The 19980-nt window shown below is 38.3% G+C and overlaps 1 protein-coding gene across 7 annotated transcripts in view; it reads left to right on the forward strand.

Annotated features, from left to right (window-relative positions):
- The first annotated feature begins 1659 nt into the window (after window positions 1–1659).
- GPR180 (G protein-coupled receptor 180) overlaps window positions 1660–19980 on the forward strand; it is a 39579-nt gene continuing 21258 nt past the window's right edge. For 4 of the 7 annotated variants that reach the window (XR_010837313.1, XR_010837311.1, XM_067016879.1 and 1 more), the window contains exons 1-5: window positions 1691–1927; window positions 4564–4722; window positions 11216–11416; window positions 17672–17852; window positions 17995–18044. Coding sequence is in view for 4 of the 7 variants with exons in the window: in XM_067016879.1 (XP_066872980.1) it covers window positions 1783–1927; window positions 4564–4722; window positions 11216–11416; window positions 17672–17852; window positions 17995–18044 (736 nt within the window). In the remaining 3 variants the exon portion in view is untranslated. Of the gene's footprint in view, window positions 1928–4563; window positions 4723–11215; window positions 11417–17671; window positions 17853–17994; window positions 18045–19980 lie in introns of all 7 variants that reach the window. The other 3 variants (XR_010837312.1, XM_059042319.2, XM_059042318.2) reach the window with 2 other exon arrangements.

The following is a 19980-nucleotide window of genomic DNA, read 5'->3' on the forward strand; positions in this document are numbered from 1 at the left end:
TATTCCTGTCCTTGGTTTGCAAGCACCACATAATTTGTATATGCACGTCTTAAAGGATCCACCCTAAACTATTAACAAGGAGTTACCTTTGGGTATCCGTCTGAGCAGAGAAAGAAGGAAATGAGGACTTCAATTTTTACTTCATACTTTTTTTTCCCCGTACTTTTTTGACTGCATTTTTTTCTAAGCTGCATGAATTACTTTTATAATTAAAAATAAATAAAATATTTTAATAAATATTTTAATGAATAAAAATCTCATATATTAATATCTCCAGTTTATTCCTGGTCATCCAGAGATATAGAAAACACTGGGTATATATGAAATGTTCCCTCAAGATTTCTTCTTCTAAATGATGAGGTCTGTTGTGAGAACTTGATTATATGTAATGAAAGCTTGTTGTCAAATGAAAAAAATTTATATACATTTATTCATGAAATGATTTTTGAGCTTCTACTCTCATCAAGACACACATAGTCTCTGACCACTGGAGCTTACACTATAGTAAGGGATTCCGATAAATCAATAGACATTTACAAAATAGTGTGGTAACTGCCCTGCTAGGGCAGTAAGGGATTCTGGTACCAGGGGTATCTATCACGAATTTGAGGGTTTGAGAAAGGCTTCTTACCGTGCCTTGGGAAAGTAAAGTAGGAAAAGGAGATGAAGTGGAGGCTGAATGGTAGAATATGTGAAGTATTCCAGCAGGAGGAATCTGCAAGTGCTATAGGCCCGGAGGGGAGAACTTGGAGTGTGTTTAGCAAACTGACAGTGGCTCAGTAAGGATGGACATCAACTGTTGAGAGACACAAATTCGAGAGACTTGAAAGTCATATTCTAGAGTTTGGGTTATGTCCTAAGGCAACTGACTTTGAAGGAAAGCGATGCAGTCATACTGCGCTTCCCAAAGCTTTCTGTGGTACTAGGCTACAGACAGACTGTGTGTAACCACTCGGAGAAAATTGACTGTTGTCACGTTAGTTGCCATAGGCCAAGTAAATAATGGTAAGATGGTGGCCTGCACAGAATAGTGGCTGGCACTTCCTAACCTAACCGCCCAGAAGAGGCGCTAATAAACTTCTGTTTCATTGAATTGATTGGATGTAGAGGTATGAGGGGTGGCGGTAAGGTGGGGGGGGGGGGGGTCGCTATAATTCTCAGCTGTCTGGCCTGTTGGATGATGGCATAGTTCAAGAAGACTGGTAACCTAGGAGGAAAAAGTCGGTTGAAGGTGACAAGAGGCCACGCGTTAAATGGACAGGGGCAGTTACGTGCTTTTGAGACCTTAAATTGGAAACGTCCATTACGTTACATGGGCACGTAGGGCTTTCTTTGCTGGAGTATTCCTCGCCTCACCAGAAACGTTGCTGTTGTGTGTTTCTTGGTTCTTTTCGAATCCCACACATCTCTGGAAACTTTTCGGGCCCGTTCCGTGCGCCCGCGCATGCGCAATGGCACCGCGCGCGCGGAGGCGAGGAAGGCAATAATTTTTCCGTAACCTGAAGCAACATCCTCCTGAGTCTACATAAAAAAGGCGGGAACTACCCAAAAGGCCGGGGAGTGATGGGACTTGCATATCTGCAGTCCCGCCCATTTCAGCCTCTGATTGGTGGGTGTCCTTGGCTCGTGGTGGACGGGCCCCCTCATTGGCTGTTAGACTCCCGGGGGCGGGTCCGCGACGCCGGTCCCTCTCCCCTCACCTCCGCGTCTCACGCTGTAGACGTGGGGCCGCGGCCACGGGCGGTTAGGAGCAGGGGTGTGGGTGCCGAGCAGCAGGCGGGGATGGGGGGGCTGCGGCTGCTGGCGGTGGCCCTAACTTGCTGCTGGTGGCCACCCGGCAGCCAGGGTAAGACGCTGCGAGGCAGCTTCAGCAGCGCCGCGGCCCGAGACGCTCAGGGCCAGAGCATCGGCCACTTCGAGTTCCACGGTAGGTGTGGGGGCGGGGAGAGGGATGAAGGCTCGTGGGCCCATCCCGCGGCTCCTCCCTCCCCGCCTCGCGTGGGGAGCCGGGAGCCGGCGGCGGCGAGGCTGGGGACTTCACCCAGCTCACCTGCGCTTCCCGCGTGGCCGGCAGCCGCCCCCATCGCAGCTTCCCGGAATCGTGGGGTGCGTTTATGGCCAGCCCCTGTGTTGCTGTTCCCCAGATCCTTGTCAGCACCTCCCCCGGTTAGTGGCTGTATTCTGCACCTAAAAGACCGTTTCCCCAGTCCTCCCCGTCCTAACGAAAGTGCTGATGACTCTCCTGCTGCCAGTTTCGAGATCCTTCGCCCAAAGAAGCATCCTTTGCTCGGTCCGTTCTCAGCCTGACTGTATACACTAAGGCACCGTAATTCGTGAAGTCCCAGAACTTAGATTTCTTGGGTTTTGTTCCTTTTGTCTTAAGATCAGTTTGCTAAAACCTACTTGCAGCAGAGAGGTTTTGGAATCACCCACCCCTCCCCCCAAAGCACCTGATAATCTAGTTGTCACAATTGCTGGGACAGTTTGCTTACCTCCCTATGAAAGGAGTAGCTTTACGGTGGACCACGAGGCCTAGAATTAACTTGACAAATGCGTGCAAGTGTATCCTGGAAGCCTCATAATTTGTATTCTCTGTGGCCCTTCTGAAATGAGATTGCATTCGAGTCTTCCCTTCTGGTCTCCCTCAAAAATCCATAATTCTTCAATGAATGAATCTGCATTCCTTCTAATTTTTGCTTTATTTGCACCCTCAAAATTTGAATGTTTTTGTTGGTATATACTACTTAATTTGACTACTACTATATCTCAAATAATTATTTGTTTTTATGAGGTTAGGATCCTTGATTCAGAGTCTTTAGCATTAAAATATGCAAGGTCAGAATACTGTCCTAGAGAGGATTCTTAGGAGAAGATAATAAAAACAGGAAGCTAATTGGTTGGGAAAGAAATTTAAAGTATTGAATTATGGAATTGGTGTGAAGGGAAGGGAAACTTTATTATTTTTAATCTGAAGTTTTAAAAATAACTGAGAAAAGGAGATGCAATCCATTTAACAAAATCTATTGTGGAGTAGACCTTGGGTGAATGAAGAAGAAACTCGAGAGTTTTATTATTTTTTTAGGTAACATTTTCAGTTACTAATCAACTGGCTATAACTATACTTTGACTATTGACTGTGATAGTAATGTCACTACAATAAATGGTACAGTCTGGACAGTACCAGAATATCTGGCATGTATGGAAGCTGTGACATGGCTTGTTACTTGTGACTCCCAGACAGGTTTAGACAACCCTGATATTTCATGGTGATTACCTGATAAACATAGAGGAGAAACATGTAGTATATCCAGATTTCTCAGGTAAGATTGAGGAATAGAGTGTTCCAAGTATATTAACATACACACTTTCTCTCTTTTGTGTGTGTGTGTATTTTACTATTACCAATTTTCAGTGAATTCGAATTCAGGAAAATAATAATACTAAGACCATACAGTACTGAAATATGAACTCTAATTCAGAATGTGATTTAAGATGTTAATAGGGCTTTAGAGTCACTTTTAAGGCTGTTGATAATTTATAGCATAATTAATTTATATCAGAGACTTAAACAGTTTTTGATACACACTATAACTTTAAATTTATTTAAAATGTTTAGTCAAAGTGATAATAGTAAAAACAACAGAAACAGGAGAATAAAAAGATCTTCAGATGAAAAAACAGTCCTGTTTCCCTTCTCACCCAGAGTCCCTTTCCCTAGAGGCAACTACTTTTTGTTATTTCTCTCCTGGGCCTTAAATGTAGTTGCTGTGTGCAACAAGGCTCATTCTATAGTTGTCTTACAACACATATTGTTCTGAAAATTCCTTTGTAAAAGTCACAAATGTCAAATTTTGTATCAGGTCTACCACAAAACTCATTTATTTAACCTTTCTTGCAATAAGATGTTTTTGTTTTTTATATTAAAAGAATAATTAAATATTAGCAGCCATGTTATATTAAAAAACAAAAGAAACTTTGGCAGGAAATTTCTATGGATAGTTTACAGGCAAGTGTTAAAGATGTGGAGTGGGGTTTCCCTGGTGGCGCAGTGGTTGGGAGTCCGCCTGCCGATGCAGGGGACACGGGTTCGTGCCCCGGTCCGGGAAGATCCCACGTGCCGCGGAGCGGCTGGGCCCGTGAGCCATGGCCGCTGAGCCTGCGCGTCTGGAGCCTGTGCTCCGCAACGGGAGAGGCCACGACAGTGAGAGGCCCGCGTACCGCAAAAACAAACAAAAAAGATGTGGAGCGGTTGTAAAATGAGGCAAAATTCTATCAGTGAATGTCTACATACAGAAGTGGCTGTTTATTCAGTGAAAAACCATGAGTTATCAGCTGAAGTATAAGGAAACACCACACATTGTTTTGGATAATTAATGTGAATAATCTCTTGACTTGCATCTGAATGGGATGGTCATTCTAATGTGACCTACCTAGCTAAAATGAGATTTAAGAAAAACTGTGCTCTTTTAATTCCCATTTTGATAAATAGAGGTATTGAATTGTCCTACCGTCTAAGTTCCATACAAGACCAAACGAGTTGATGATTTTTGTTCTAATGTCCAGGTGACCATGCTCTTCTCTGTGTCAGAATCAATGACATAGCAGTAGCCATTGGAAAGGAAGCTAAACTCTACCTGTTCCAAGCCCAGGAATGGCTAAAGCTGCAGGAAAGCGGTCACGGTTATAGTTGTAGTGAAAAATTATCCAAAGCTCAGTTAACAAGTGAGTATATCCTTTTTTCTTTGATCATTATGTATATATTTTTTCTTCCTTAATGTCAGGAGTATAGTATTTACATATCTAGATGTTTCATGGCACAGCACATATCACACTCTGTTGAGTACATTTTAAGCTAAAGTTTAAGGAAACTAATCTTTTCCTTGAACAAAAGATAGAATGCCTTTTTCCCCTCTTATTCAAAATACTTGAAAAAATATCCAGATAATTTATAAAGGTGTACTTTTCTACATTCAGACTTCTCACAGGTCATATAATTCATACCAATATGGCAGATATATTTTGACCAAGTGGCAGCATGGAGTGAATGATAACATTTGTTGAATGCTTATTAGCTGGTAGCACTGAGCTAAACACTAAGCTTGCATTATCTCAGTTAATTGTATAATTTAGCCCAAGTGATGCTGTTTTGCAACATGTTATTGGGACTCAGGACCAAGTCGTATGGTGACACAATGTGTCATTTTAAAATATACCAGCCACACATCCTTTGTAAACCTCTCGGTTTGCCTCTGGTGAGGCTCTGCTTTTATTCTAGTTGCCTGAATTCTTGAGCTCTTCCGTTCTCATCAACGCTGTCCCATGCCTTAGGGTGTTTGCCATCCGGAGTGAGTGCAGATCTGTTTAATATAGAAATGAAGAGCTATGCCGTGCTACCCGTTTTACCCCTTGGCAGTTAATGGTTGTTAATTAGGAATGTGAGACATCCATGAGAACAAAACAGGAATTATCCCTCTCCCCTTTCCCCCCTGTATTTCCCCTGCCATGTTCTGCATAATGATGAGTCTCTGACTCCTCTTTCAGTCTAGTCAGTAAAGCACTGCCATTTCTAAACATCCAGTCTTCTTAGTCTTAGCAGCTGTTTCCCTCATGACCTGAGTAGGGATAAGAATACAAGTCCCCAGTCATTGCCCCCCATTGTGGGGATCTTTTGTCTAGGTTTGTGAGATGACATTGACAGTATGCTGAAGAAGCCTGGATGACTGGATTCAGATATCAGAGAGACAGTTACATAAAGTTATTTACCTCAACCCTGAATTTTAGAACTAATCTGGGAAATTCATACAAATGCTCATTATCAATTCTCTTTTCCTTTCTACACCAATGTAATCATCTAGGTGTTCCACATATGTATAAAAAGTTCTATCCTTCTGTTCCCAGTTCTCATAATGTCAACCACCTTGCCCATCCAAACCTGGTCCTCTTCCAGTGTTCCCTGTTTCAGGAACTCGCACCACCATCTGTCTAGGGTATAAGCTAGAAACCAAGGAGTCTTCCAGCACGGCCCTCTTTGACCTCTCTATCCCCTTCTTGTTTCGTAAGTTACCTCTCCGTATCTCTTGAATTCATCTACTTTTCTGCATCTCTAACCCCCCCACCATGTTATTCCAGGCTCCCGTAATCTCTCGCCTGTACTGTTGCAGTACCTCCTACCTGGCCACTGCAGCTATGCTGGTCCCCCTCTGGAATCAGAGTGATTTTTCTGAATAGCAGGTTTGATCATGTCACTTTCACATCCTCACCACGCCCTTCAATACTTCAGCGGGTTCCTACTGCTCTAGCACAAACACGGCCCTCCTTAATCTGATCAGCAAAGCCATCCGAGTCTGGCTGTCGCTTACCCCCAACCCCAGCTTCATCTCACAGCATTGCCCCCTTCGGCCTCATTTTATTTGTAGTGCAGGTGTTCTTTCAGTGCCACCCTGGGCCTTTGCACAGGCTTTTCCTCTGCTTTTACTTCCTTCTCCTCTTTGGCTCCTCCATCCACTAAGTTAACACTTGAGTTTTTCTAGCCTGTTGTTTTCCTCCGCAGCATTTATTTTAGTTACAAGTTTACATTTTATTTATTTGTTATAAAATCAATCAGTGAGAGCAGCAGGGCTCTTTTGGTCTATTCATTCATTCGTTCATTCACTCACAGCACTTCCAGTACTATGCTAGGCACTAGTGATAAATCAAGGGACCAAAATACTGACACTCTCACAGTCCTTAAGGCTGCTGAGGGTATAAATAAGATCACTGTGAATAAATGTGAAACTGCTATTGTGATAAGGACTATGAATGTTAGTTACATGGTACTATGAGTGAGAATTTATGATACACTAGTGCTCAGTTAAGCATTGACCAAGTATTTTTAGGATGAATTGTCATGGAACTTATTAGTGCTTGAGGAGTTTTTGGTTAGTAGCTCATTTGCTTTGTACTTCGCACCTCAAAGTGTTTTTCTTTCTCTATTAAAAACTTATCAGGGACTTCCCTGGTGGTCCAGAGGTAAAGAATCCACCTTCCAATGCAGGGGATGTGGGTTCAATCCCTGGTCGGGGAACTAAGATCCCACATGCTGCAGGGCAACTAAGCCCGCACGCCACAACTACTGAGCCCAAGTGCCTCAACTAGAGGCTCACCTGCCTCAACTACAGAGCCCACGTGCTCTTGAGGGTGCGCACCACAACTAGAGAGAGAAAACCCATGGGCCACAACTAGATAGAAGCCTGCACACAGCAACTAAAGATCCCACATGCGTCAAGGAAGATCCCGAGTGCTGCAACTAAGACCCAACGCAGCCAAATAAAATAAAGTGAAATTAAATGAAATAGTAACTTATCAGACAGTTTAAAGCTTTGAGCCGTAGGAATCAATTTGTTTTCTTATATTACATGGTCAATATTATACCATATACTATATACACTTGCAAAAACATAATTTTTTTTTATCAGTCAGATACCTTCAGTCACAGAACTTACATATATAGAGAGACTTGCTGCATTGCAACAGCAGCTAAATTGAGAATCACTGCTAGTAACTTGTAACGAGATCTTGTTATCTTTGAGCTGCACTTTACCTATCTGTATAACAAGGCAGTTGGACTAGCTTTCTCTAAGCTTCCTAAAAGTCCTAAAATGCTGTGATTCTAATTATGACTCTTTAGGTGGAGTTGCATATGTAGAGAGCTATAATTTATAAAACCTCTTGCTGTTGTTCCTTTTTCTGTTTTCCCTTCCTCCTCCCTACTCTTAAGTGCAAGGGTATTCTTTGGAACTGTTGGAACGGAAGATCTCAGGAAACTGGAATTTTTGAGGAATGAAGATTTTTTGTTAAATTTGGAGGTCTGAAATAAATTAAGTACTAATGACATATATATCCCTTTCTACATATGTAATCAGTTCTTTTTCCCTTAACAAAAGCCAAGTCTTAACAAAATCTGTATTCTCCAACTTTTATATATTATTTTCATATTTATAGTATATTGTTATTTAGAAGCTTTGATGCATTGAAACAAAAAGCATATCCTTAAATTCATGACAGTGTAGTAGTATCACATATTTGAAAATAATTCCTTATAGAAATAATTCTCATTTCCTGACCATTAATGAGACTTTTAAGAATTAATAGCCTTTCACCTGCTTGGTGATGAGCCCATTAACTATGCCTAACTCATATGTAAAACCTTATTGCTGCTGTAAACTATGAAAAGATTAGTAGATTTGAAAAATCTCAGTGTTGAATTTGCTTGTGATTGTACATTCTCCCAAATTAATGTTTGAGAAATTATTTTTCAGTCTTACTTTTTGCTTTTTTCTCTTTCAGTAATGTCATAAAACATCAGATTTTTTTAAATGATAAAAACTATTTTTTAGGTTTTTAAAGCAAACAAAGAAGATATTTAAATGCACAGAAAATGATGAGTTTATATGCAAAAAAATTTGCTGTCAGATTATAAGAATTAAATGTAACTTTGTATATAAAACATTTTCAGTATTAACTTTTTACATCATATGCATATATTTCCTCTTGTACATTTGGTATATTGTATAAATCGCTTAAAGGTGTTAGTATTTTATTTTTCTGGGTAATTTTGTTAGCAGTATTCATTTCCTTTTGTAATATTATTGGGCGATTAGCCTTTCAACACCGTTCTCTGCAGTTCAAGTTTTGTTATATTTGAGGTACTCATTACATCAGCATACAGTAAGCCTGCTGTGCTGTAGTCTTTTGTTTCAAAAACAATGAACATGCAGTTTTGTCAAGAGGCTTATTTCCTAGGCATACTGAAAAAGGCAGCAAGACAAAAACTAAGGCCAGTATCACTTTATGAAGCACACGTTTGTTTTTATTTGATGTAGATCTACATAATTAAAATGAAACATCAAAAAGTGTATTGGTGGAAATACAATGGTTAAATTTTTATATTGTTTTATCTAAGAGAAAAAGTGCAAGTGATAAAACCTCAACACAGCAAAGCCTTTATATAATGAAGTCCAGATTACATAATTTCGAGCTGCACATTTCAAAAGCCTTATTTCTGAGTTGCTATTGATCATATATTGAATTCTTATTAAAGGTCATCAATTTAACAGAAACTAGAGAAAACTAGAGTCTTTGCTACTTTTTTCTAGAAGCTGTGCAGTAAGAAAAACAGTATAAATGTCAGCTAAATTAAGATATCCAAAAAAACAATGCTGTGGTATTCTCAACAAAATCATCTTGTCTAGTTTTTAACTACTATTAATGAAATTCCTAAATGTAAAGTTTAAGTCCTCAAAATTTGAATTCTGACAAGATAAATCTGTATCTCATTTATAAAGACAACATATAAATAATATTTCTCCAACTTTTTATTAGGAAAATTTTCGATTATACATACAAGTTGAAAGCATAGTACAACCAACATCTGTATATCCTTGGCTTAGATTTAATAATTTTATCAATAATATTTTGTTACATTTGCTTTATGTTTGTATGTGTGTGGTTTTTGTTTTTCACTGAAATGAAAATGAGCTGTGGGTGCCTTGAGCAGTTCACCGTATTTCAGCATACATCGTATAAGAGTAAGGACATTCTTCTCCATAACCATTACCATTACCATGATAATACCATTACTGCATCTAAGAAAATGAATAATTTCATAATAACCTCTAAAATCTCTTCCATATACTGATTTCCACAGTTATCTCAAGAAATGTATTTTATTTATTAAAAAGTTTCATTTTTTCAGTTGAGGAAAAGATCAAGACAAACTGGCATGCAGTGGGGGCAGTCTAGACTTGGGAATTGTACCCAACATAATCATACATTTTAAGAATACTCTACTTTATAGAGAATCAGTCTCTTCACACAGGATTTTCATATACTGTCTCATTTGCTCCTCACAAGAACTCTGAGTCAGATAGAGCAAGTATCTTAAGTTTACTACTGAAGAAAGAAATTTAGAGAGGTTAAGTAATGAATATGATTAGTAAGACTTGCTTCTCTAACTCTTCCATTGTCTTTATTACACGTAGTGTTTGAGACGCCACTTTCCTACAACATTCATGGTAGTAGTGAGTTTCTCTTAGGTCAGAATCATAGTTTTAGATCGAGAAGGGATCTTAGACATCATTTAGTGTTTCTCTAAGGGGGTGCTACTGGCATTTTGGGCAGAACAGGTTTTTGTCATGTAAGCTTGGATTGTATGAGGTTTAGCACAGCCCCGCTTCAGGTATCTTGAAGTTGAGAACAATTGCTGTGACAACAGAACTGTCCCTACACGTTTTCAAATGCCCTACAGAGGAATAGCATTACCCTGGATTAAGAACCACTTATTGGTATAATCACCATATTTTAAATAAAGGAAAAGGACAATTAACCTTTATTCACACTATATGACAGATACCATGTTAAGTGACTCATATAACTTAGTCCTTGCATCAGCTCTTTGCTGTGTTATCTTCATTTTACAGATGAAGAAAGTGAGTGTCATTGCTTATGTAACTTGCCCAAAGTCACGTAGAAGTTAAGTATTGGAGCCAGGATTCAAGCACAGGTCTGTGTGAGGCCAACATTCATGAGTTCCCACCTCAGCCCAACACACTATATAGATGTGACCCAGTATAACAACTCATATTCCTGTAACTTCTAGTTTTCTACATTTAGTACCTTTTTAAAGAATAACCAATCAGGAAGAGATTTTGGAAAATCTTTTGAAGGTGTTTGTCAGTCATAGTTTTTAGATATAATAATTTCCAAAGTTGAATGCTTCATTTTAAATTTAACTCAAGTAATTTTCAGAAATGTTACCATGATGGTAACACAGCATTGTGCATATACTTACTACAGAACTGTACACTTAAAAATGGTTAAAATGGTAACTTTTATATCGTATACATTTTATCACCACAACAAAAAAATTTTTAGTTGCTAGCTCACTTGAAAACTTTGAAAATACTTAAAATTGAATTTCAGAATTTCAGTGAAACTATTCTAGTCATTTGTGGTATCTCATAGAACTTTTATAGTGATTCCTTTGGTTGGTTAAAATACATTATTTTTACCTGCTTTATGACTTACAGAACTTATTCCAATACTACATCAGGGCTTGAACTACTGAGATAATAAGAACTAAACAGAAGAATTCTAATTTCAAATTTATTATGTGACTAAAACAATGAAAATACATTTGAGAATTTTGCTTTGAAAGTGCTATTTTTTCTCTTTAAAGTAGCCATGAATCAGACTGAACATAATCTGACAGTGTCTCAGATTCCATATCCACAAACGTGGCACGTGTTCTATGCAGACAAGTATACATGCAAAGAGGACAATGAGAATTCTCAGGTGGAAGATATCCCATTTGAAATGATGTTACTAAACCCGGATGCTGAAGGGAATCCGTTTGATCATTTCAGTGCTGGAGAATCTGGTAAGAATATATATTTAAGTATATGTCCTAAATACAGAAAAATATTTATTCACAAGTATCTTCATGTTGTGTTCTTAGAATACTGAAAATTAAAAACAACTTGTGTCCAACAGTAGACAAATGGTTAAATAAATCTTCTTATAGAATTGTAACAGCTGTACTATTAAGTTTTAAAGCAGAACTGGAAATTTTGTATTGTATGGTTTCAAGTGTGTTAAAAAATGCAGAGAATAAACAGAAAGAAGTATAAGAATATTAATAGGTTGTTTCCATATTTTGGGTGGTAGAATTATGGATAGTTTTTAGTTTCTACATTCTAAATCTTTTTGTTTTTACAATAAGCTAGCTTTATTTTTATAAACAGAAAAATGTTAAGAAACTGAGCAGTCTAAGTTAGTAACCCAATGATTAAGTGAGCTAGAAACTCCACTACTTTGTATAGCTGTCCTTCACTAGGTTGATTGAACATATTTAGGGGTTGCCTTCATTGGAGATTGCAACCATTTTTGAAATGATCAAAATTGATAAAACTTTCCAAAATCAAATCTACTCCCATAAAATATTTCATCAAAATTTTAGCTTGACAAAATTTTATGTTCTGCCCTACTGAAGTGAATTCCTAGCCCAAACAGAAATGAATGACTTCTTGTGATTAATGGCGGACATGCTATAAAGTATTATGGATTTGTAAATTAACATGTCAGAATGAAAACTAAAATCTCTAGGCGATCTGTCAAAGAAAGGATTAGGTGTTTACCTCTTCATGAGTCCATTACCCACTTGGAGGAGTCAATCTGCTTAGAGAAAAATTCAATCCCATTGTATTACATTTGCCATCAAGGTGGGTGGGTGGAGGTAGGCCAGGAGTTGAGGCCACATTAGACTAAACCAGTTGTTAAGCTCAAAATGTAAATTGCCACAGCTAGAAAAGCAACTCAAGGCGCTTGTGTTATAAACAATAAGTCACAAGTAACTTAATGTATGAAGAAAGAAACGTTTTTTTAAATATCTTTTAGTTTGAGAAAATACTTACATAGTGACAGAATGGGGTCCTAAACATTTTAAAATAATTCATTCTAAAAGTCTTTTCTGTGAAGGAAATGACATAGTTGTTTTTGAATGCAAATGAATGTAAAGGTTAAATTTCACTTGATACTATTTTGGATCAACGTAAATCATTATTGAAAGTTAATTCTGTCCTACCATTTCTTTTATCTTAGTAAGAGATATTGACATTTATTTTACATAGTTTGGTAAGGCATTGATGAAACCCAGGTCTAGTGATAGCATTGGATGGGTGGTTGGATTAACTTGCTTTTAAGGTTTCTTTTGACTATAAGTCTTCAGTATTTCATATGACACTTATCTTTAGGACTGGTCAGGCTTCAGCAGGAAGTAATGCTCTTCTGTAGTCACTGTACATGCAAACCCTACTGCCTCTAGTGGGGTCCACATCTAGTAGCCCTTCCCCCTCCTGCCTGAAGGCAGGAGGGTGGAGGCTCAAGAGGTTGTTTTATTTATTGTATGGATCCATGAGACTCACTGGATCCTGATAGACTTTTTCTTGCCTCCTTATCTAGGCTCTCATTTCTGGACTCTTTCCTCATTCCCAGTTTGATATCTGAACTTTGACCCTAGGCCATAAAGTAATGACATTTGTGCCCTGTGCCATGCTTGGACTACTGAATGTCAGTCATCCTTACCCTGGCTCATCCTGAACCTTGCCCATATCTTCTAGTGTTTTTTTCAACACCCTGAATTATGGCTAGCTTTTTCTTTAGGGTTCCCACTAACCATTCTGACTCAGTTCTTAGTCCTGACTCCTTTTGACCTGTCTTCACCTGTGACTGATTTTGATTTGATACTTATAGTATGTCTAAAATCTGTCTTTCTTATACTAGAATGGGGAGAGTTACTTTGGTCACGTCACCAAGAGTATTTAAATGAGGGAAAAAATTTCACTGTAATATGGATTTTCATTAAGCATGGGATTCTGTGCAAGGCTAATCTCTAGGGATTGATTATTAAAAAGTGCCATAAGTACTCAAAAGTATTCATTGCTAGATGGCTGGCATAATTTCCAAGGATCACATCATTTTATTATTTAAATGCTTAAAATATGATTAATTCTACGTTGAAGTCTAAATCGGTGGTCCTCAACCTGTCACTGTGTACGCATGCGGAGAGCTTTGGAAAAAATACAGATGTCCACCCCCAGAGACTGAAAGATAGACTTGGTTTTGGAGTGGAAGCCAGGCATTTGTAGTTGGTCAAAGCTCTGAAGTTGATTCTAATGTGCAGAACCACTTAGCTAAAAGCCCATATTCCACATTGTTTTGGTAATGTGTTGGTTTCAATGTAGATCCTTAAGAGGGATTCTTCCTATTCTGTAGCCTCGGGTATAGAATTTGTTTCCAGGGAAGAATTCCCAGTTAGTTCATTTTAGAAACTTTTCCTCATTTGACTAATTTTCTGCCCTGAGTAGAGAAAATTGATTTGCTATGCTTTTTACTGAGAATTGACTGCTAAAACATGTATCTTAGAGGTTTGAATTAGAATAACCTGGTGCAAAAAGCTACAATTAAAGTTATATGCTACTCTGGTTAAATCTTAGTTTGTTTTCTTTCAAAGCAACTATGTATTTTATATCTACGAGACTTTAGTTAGTCCTGTATTTTACAGACTTAGGTGTTTTTGTTTTGGGTTTTTTTTTTTTTTTTTAATGTAGACTAAGGCAAGTTTGATGCTGCTTGACAAAATACTACATAAGAATATCATGCTTCAAGGTAGAATAAAATAAAACTACCTCCTAAAAAATTAGAATCCTTGTTAACTGTATTTGTGATTAGTAGAGACCAAAAGAAGAAGTACTCAGAATCCCGAGAATTAAAGCATTATTGTCTAAAGTAGACTAGTTTTCGTTGGAATGGTATTACAGGCTCTGTCACACCTGCCATCTCACTGTTCTGAAGATTCCAGATATGTTTATTATTTTCTGTTGTTCCCTTTTCTCCTCCATTATCCTGAAAGATGATGGGTTGGATCTTACCTTTGACTCTGTAACTTAAAGTAACAGAAAACTCTAATGCAAGTGGTATAGACAATAAGGAAATTAATTCTCTTGTATAACAATAATTTCTGAGGCTTCTTCGGGGTAGTTTATTTAGCATTACCCTACCCTGTTATGCTCTGACTGTCAGCTTTGTCAGCTCCCTCATATTCAAAGTTAACTGCGGCAGTCTGGGCCATACATCTAGGCAATGGCAAAATTCAATGTCTCTTTTTTAAGAGCAAGGAAACCTTTCCCAGAAGCTCCCTTATCTCATTTCATTGGCCAGAACTAGACACATGACCTTGTTGTCTAACATCATAAGAGAAATGTAAGTGAAGGTATCAGAAAGGTGATAAGGGTAAACCAACATGTCGAAGTAAAGGGTTAGGTTTACCTCTTTGGGAAAGGGGAATCTTGGAATTTCTCTAATTGGTTTAGACTAATCAGGATTTGTCTTGAGACCCTTGAGGGTGGGCTGGACATTGGGGTTCCGAGGCAGCAAGCATCACAGGTAGGCGAGAGTGTTCCGGGGTTGCCCCATGACCCGATGACTCTCTCCTTTTCTTACCCTCTTTCCTCCCATCTCCCGTCATTTAGCCGGAGCTGAATTTTTTTAAAGCTGTCCTGGAAGTTTTCTTCCTACTGAATTTTGCCAGTGCTTCTTCCAGCTAAGTTTGCCCTAAAATCTACTCATTCCCCTGTAACATAAGTGTTTGTCACCTATTGCATGCTCATTTAAGAGTGTTTTTCTTCTTTGGTGTAAAGGTAAGTTTTAATACCTAGTATCCACCTGTTTTAAAATTAGATTTTAATTTCAAGGTGAACATAGATTACTTTCCTGTGAAGGATGGTGGCAGAACAAAAGTAAAGTTGATTGAAGAGAAAAAAAAGAAATAGACTTTTTTTCCTAGAGGTGGTTTATTTAAAAGAACACTTGAGTGCAGACCCAGAGTTTTATCTTTAAAGTATCAGGGTCAAGGTAGGAATAGTTTATGCAAAATGCAATGAGCAAAGTGTAGGACAAATGTCCTAGTTCGAGTTATTTAATATATTATCTCAATGAAATAATTTTTTGGTTACCGTGTTAGCTTTTTATGGAAGATACATTTAATCTTCAATAATCCTAAAACATTTTTTGCTAGTGTCATGTGTCTTATTTTCAAAAGTGCCTTCCTCCTGTATTATTCTGGTTCTCAATAAATAGTCTGGGATTTTCTTTTCATGGTGCATTTCTAACCTAATAGAGTCTGAAACCTTATCTTGTAATGAATACTTTGTAAAGTATTATAAATAAATAAAAATTTAAATAGAATGCCATATTTAATTCTTTATACTAAGAAGAAAAGGTAAAAACAGATTCAGAACACAGGATAGCATACTTTTACTGACACACAGTTATAATATGTTTAGCTTATTTTCTGCCTTGTTCCGTTACTATAACAACCCCAGGTTTATTGTCCCGTTATTTCTAAAGCTAGAATACATCTCTATATCAGGAATTTTAAAAGAAAAGATGCCCATTCTGTTATTTGATATTCTCTTCCTGAAGTCTAAACATACTTTCTCACCTAGACTAGAGAAGTGGAAAATCAGCATTTATGTACGTAGAGCAAGAGAGACACCCAGTGGCTGAAATACTTCTTTCTCTCTCTCTCTTTCTCCTAACAATGCCGAAAACATGATTGAGATTGAACTGTTTATTGAGTATTTTTCCTACTGTTTGTATCCTCTGGATTACTTTTCTAAAATTATTTTCCATACAATGTAAGTATTCCCTTCTCTGCCTGTTGTTTGGAGTTCATCCCCCATGGGAAGCCGGAGCAGGTTCAGGGGTCACAGTTGGCATGGAAGTGAGTACAGTTTAGACTGTTCATCCGTCCACAGATTCAGTGGAGACGCCTCTAGCCACTGTCACGATATCCAGTGTTATTTAGATAGAATATAAAAGCCCTAATATTAGGGACTAGGTTTAGACGTAACCAAGTACATGTAAGCCGTTAAACTCAAAGCTGGCCCCTGGTTGGTTATCGAATTTTCTGAAATTTCTGAAAAATGAAGACACAGTCGAAAGATTCCAGGTAACACAGAAAAAGGGGTGTTTATCTTGAGGATGTGTGAAGACTACTGAAAAGCTGCTGGTAGAAACTGGAGGCTGCTTAATGACTGGGACCATTTTTAATATAAAATCTGCCCATTCATACACTCTGTTCTTGTCTTTACCAGCCAGCTGCCTCTGCTCATTCAAAACTTCTGCTAACCCAGAATTGTTATTTCGTCACGGCCTGGTTTGACTCCTTTGGCCTGCTCCATCATCCAGTCTTTTCAAATCCAGTTCCTATTGCCTCATCCCGTCTATGTTTTGTGGTTTGATGTCCCAAGAGAACATGACTGGCTTCGTATCTTTGAGAACCAGGTGATGCTGCTGGCCAGTGACTAGTCTTTGGATTGGTAGCCACTTGGTCAGGTGTTTTAGTTTCAGTCACCTGTGGAGTGGAGTCCCATGGTCTCCATAGGTTTTCCTCTTTGACAGAGCTGAATGCCATTTACTTCAAAAGGAGGCCTGGTCGTGACGCTTTGTCAAAATTCCCAAATGGGAATTTAAGGTTATGATACATTCCAGAGCGTGGTTCTTAGGCTTTAGCTGTATCAGAATCACTGAAGGACTTATTAAAACCAGAATGCTGGGTCCCACTCCCAGAATCTCCGATTCAGTAGCTATGGGATGAGTCCCAAGAATCTGCCTTTCTGACTACTTCCCTAGTGATGCTGCTGCTGGCACAGGGCTTGCACTTTGAGAGTCATTGTCAGGGTATATAAAACTCTTATTGACTGACTAAATCTATTTTTAAACGTCTTATAAAAGAAATCCACTTTGGGGGTAAAAAAACATATCCAGCTGAATGCTGAAATCATTGTTTTAATTTACTGTTTTGACCAAAGCTATGATCTTGTGGTTAGTCTTCGGGCTTATTCCCCGACCAATATGATTTCTTATAGATTGACTTCAGTTTAATCTGCGTTCTTATAGTTAAGACTGTATCCTAAAGTAGAAAATCATTTGTTTCAACAATCTTCCTTTTTTTTCTCTTACAAAAGTAAATGCTATGACTTCAATTAAAAAACAAGTTCTGGAAATATACTGATGGGAAGATTTGAAAGCAACCCAACACTATAACTGGCTTGTTCCTTTCTTCTCTTCACAGGGTTACATGAGTTCTTTTTCCTCCTAGTCCTAGTGTACTTTGTGATTGCTTGCATTTATGCACAATCGTTGTGGCAGGCTATTAAGAAAGGAGGACCCATGCACGTGGTTTTAAAGGTTCTGACAACTGCATTGCTGTTACAAGCTGGTTCAGCTTTCGCTAATTACATTCATTTCTCCAGGTAACTCAAAACCATTAAAACTGGGTTCATCATTAAGTCTAATTAATCCTAACTAGTCCACCAAAATTATGCTTGCTTTGATTATGAATTATTTTTTTCACATTTGTAATTGATGCTAATATTCTCTTCTTCAATTCTTCAGTTACTCCAAGGATGGAATAGGGGTACCTTTTATGGGAAGTTTGGCAGAATGTGAGTATCTTACTGAGCATTTTTTTAAAACATAAACTTGCTATCTGCTTCTTGTATGTTTTCCTTTTTTGTCAATTATTTTTTGTCATAATACAGTTTTTTTATCCAAGGTTGGTTAGATTCAGCTCAACTGGAAACAAGATTATACATTTAGTTTCCACATATCCTATTTATTTATTTATTTATTTTTGCGGTACGCGGGCCTCTCACTGTTGTGGCCTCTCCCGTTGCGGAGCACAGGCTCCGGACGCGCAGGCTCAGCGGCCATGGCTCACGGGCCCAGCCGCTCGGCGGCATGTGGGATCTTCCCGGACCAGGGCATGAACCCCTGTCCCCTGCATCGGCAGGCGGACTCTCAACCACCGCGCCACCAGGGAAGCCCTCCACATATCCTATTTAGTTTCTTCTTAGTAATAGGTAATGTGTGTAGCTCTTCATTGTCTTTAGAGCATATTTATATACATTCTCTCTTTTTTTTTTTCATGTGGACCATTTTTAAAGTCTTTATTGAATTTGTCACAATATGGCTTCTGTTTTATGTTTTGGTTTTTTGGCTGCAAAGCATGCAGGATCCTAGCTCCCCGACCAGGGATCGAACCCTCACCCCCTGCATTGGAAGGCCAAGTCTTAATCACTGGACCACCAGGGGACTCCCACATTCTCTCATTTTTATCCTCAGTAAAAACTCAGTGAAGTAGATATGCTTATCCCTATTTTGCAGATAAAGAATCTGGGCTCAGTGACAGAAATACATTCCCAAATGTCAGTCAGCTAGTGAATGGTAGAGCCAAGATTTAGACCCAAATTTTCTGACCACAAAGCTAAATTTTTTTCCCCTTTTTCATCCCTTTTTTGACTCTTTGTCTCTATTTCTAACCCAGAGCCATAGAGTATACCTATAATTCAGCTGACCTCTCAGCTTTGTTTTTTAATTTATAAGAGGAACTTTTGTGAAGTAGGTTTTCAGTTAAATATGATGGTGAAAAACTAAACGTTCCTATAATCGTGACTTTTTAAAGGGAACTTTAAAGAGACATCAGGTCATATGCCATTCTCAATCCGGAATAACAAGTTAAGATTTGCTCTAAAAAGGCAGATTCTGAATACGAAGACATTCTAGGATTTACTTTCCTTATATTTCTATATTTCTCTTCTAGTCCCCTCACTCTTTAACAGGGTATCTTATGGTAATCTCTATAATCATCTCAGGACCCACTTATCCTGATCTTGCTGCCTATTTTAAGATTCTAAAACTTCTAGAACCTTTCCTTTTCCTTGTGAAGAGGATGGATACTGTTAACCTCTTGGGCATGAACAAGAGTTGCTTCTCCTTTTTTGACATTACTAGAACCCTATTGAAACAAGGTTTCAACCCCTGTTTTCTCTTAGATGACTCAGGATGTTTAAGAGAATCCTAGCATTTTTAAGCTGGACAGAGCATAGAAATAATTTAGCTTATGCATTTTAGATGAAGAAATTGTGGTTCAAAGAGGCAAAGCACACAGAGGCCCATCAGTAGCAAAGCTGTTGCTAAAGTCAAGGACTTTTGAAGTTTTGTGAGTGTCTACTGTATACAAAACAGTGTTTTAGGCTGTCTGGCATCTTCATGGTAAGTTAAAAGCAAAAGTCTTTTTAAAAAAACTGCAATAACTCAATGTTGATCATTTTTGGTAGTTCTGACAACAGGTTTGGTTAAAGAAGATTTTTAATCAAATTCCACAGAATGGGGTTTTTGTGTCATCTGTGTATTTTATCTACATTAGTTATTTTTCAAGAACAGATAAGCAGTGTCTACCTACCCTCACAGTTATGGTATTATATCAATATGTGCATTACTTAGTATGTAAAGAAATGAGCCAGAAAATCAACGTTCCCTCCTCCCCAGTATTTGTTTTTGCTAATTAGCAACTTATGTAGGGATATTCCTTTGGCTAAC

The sequence above is a fragment of the Kogia breviceps genome, chromosome 16, assembly GCF_026419965.1.
Source record: "Kogia breviceps isolate mKogBre1 chromosome 16, mKogBre1 haplotype 1, whole genome shotgun sequence".
Lineage (NCBI taxonomy): Eukaryota > Metazoa > Chordata > Mammalia > Artiodactyla > Physeteridae > Kogia > Kogia breviceps.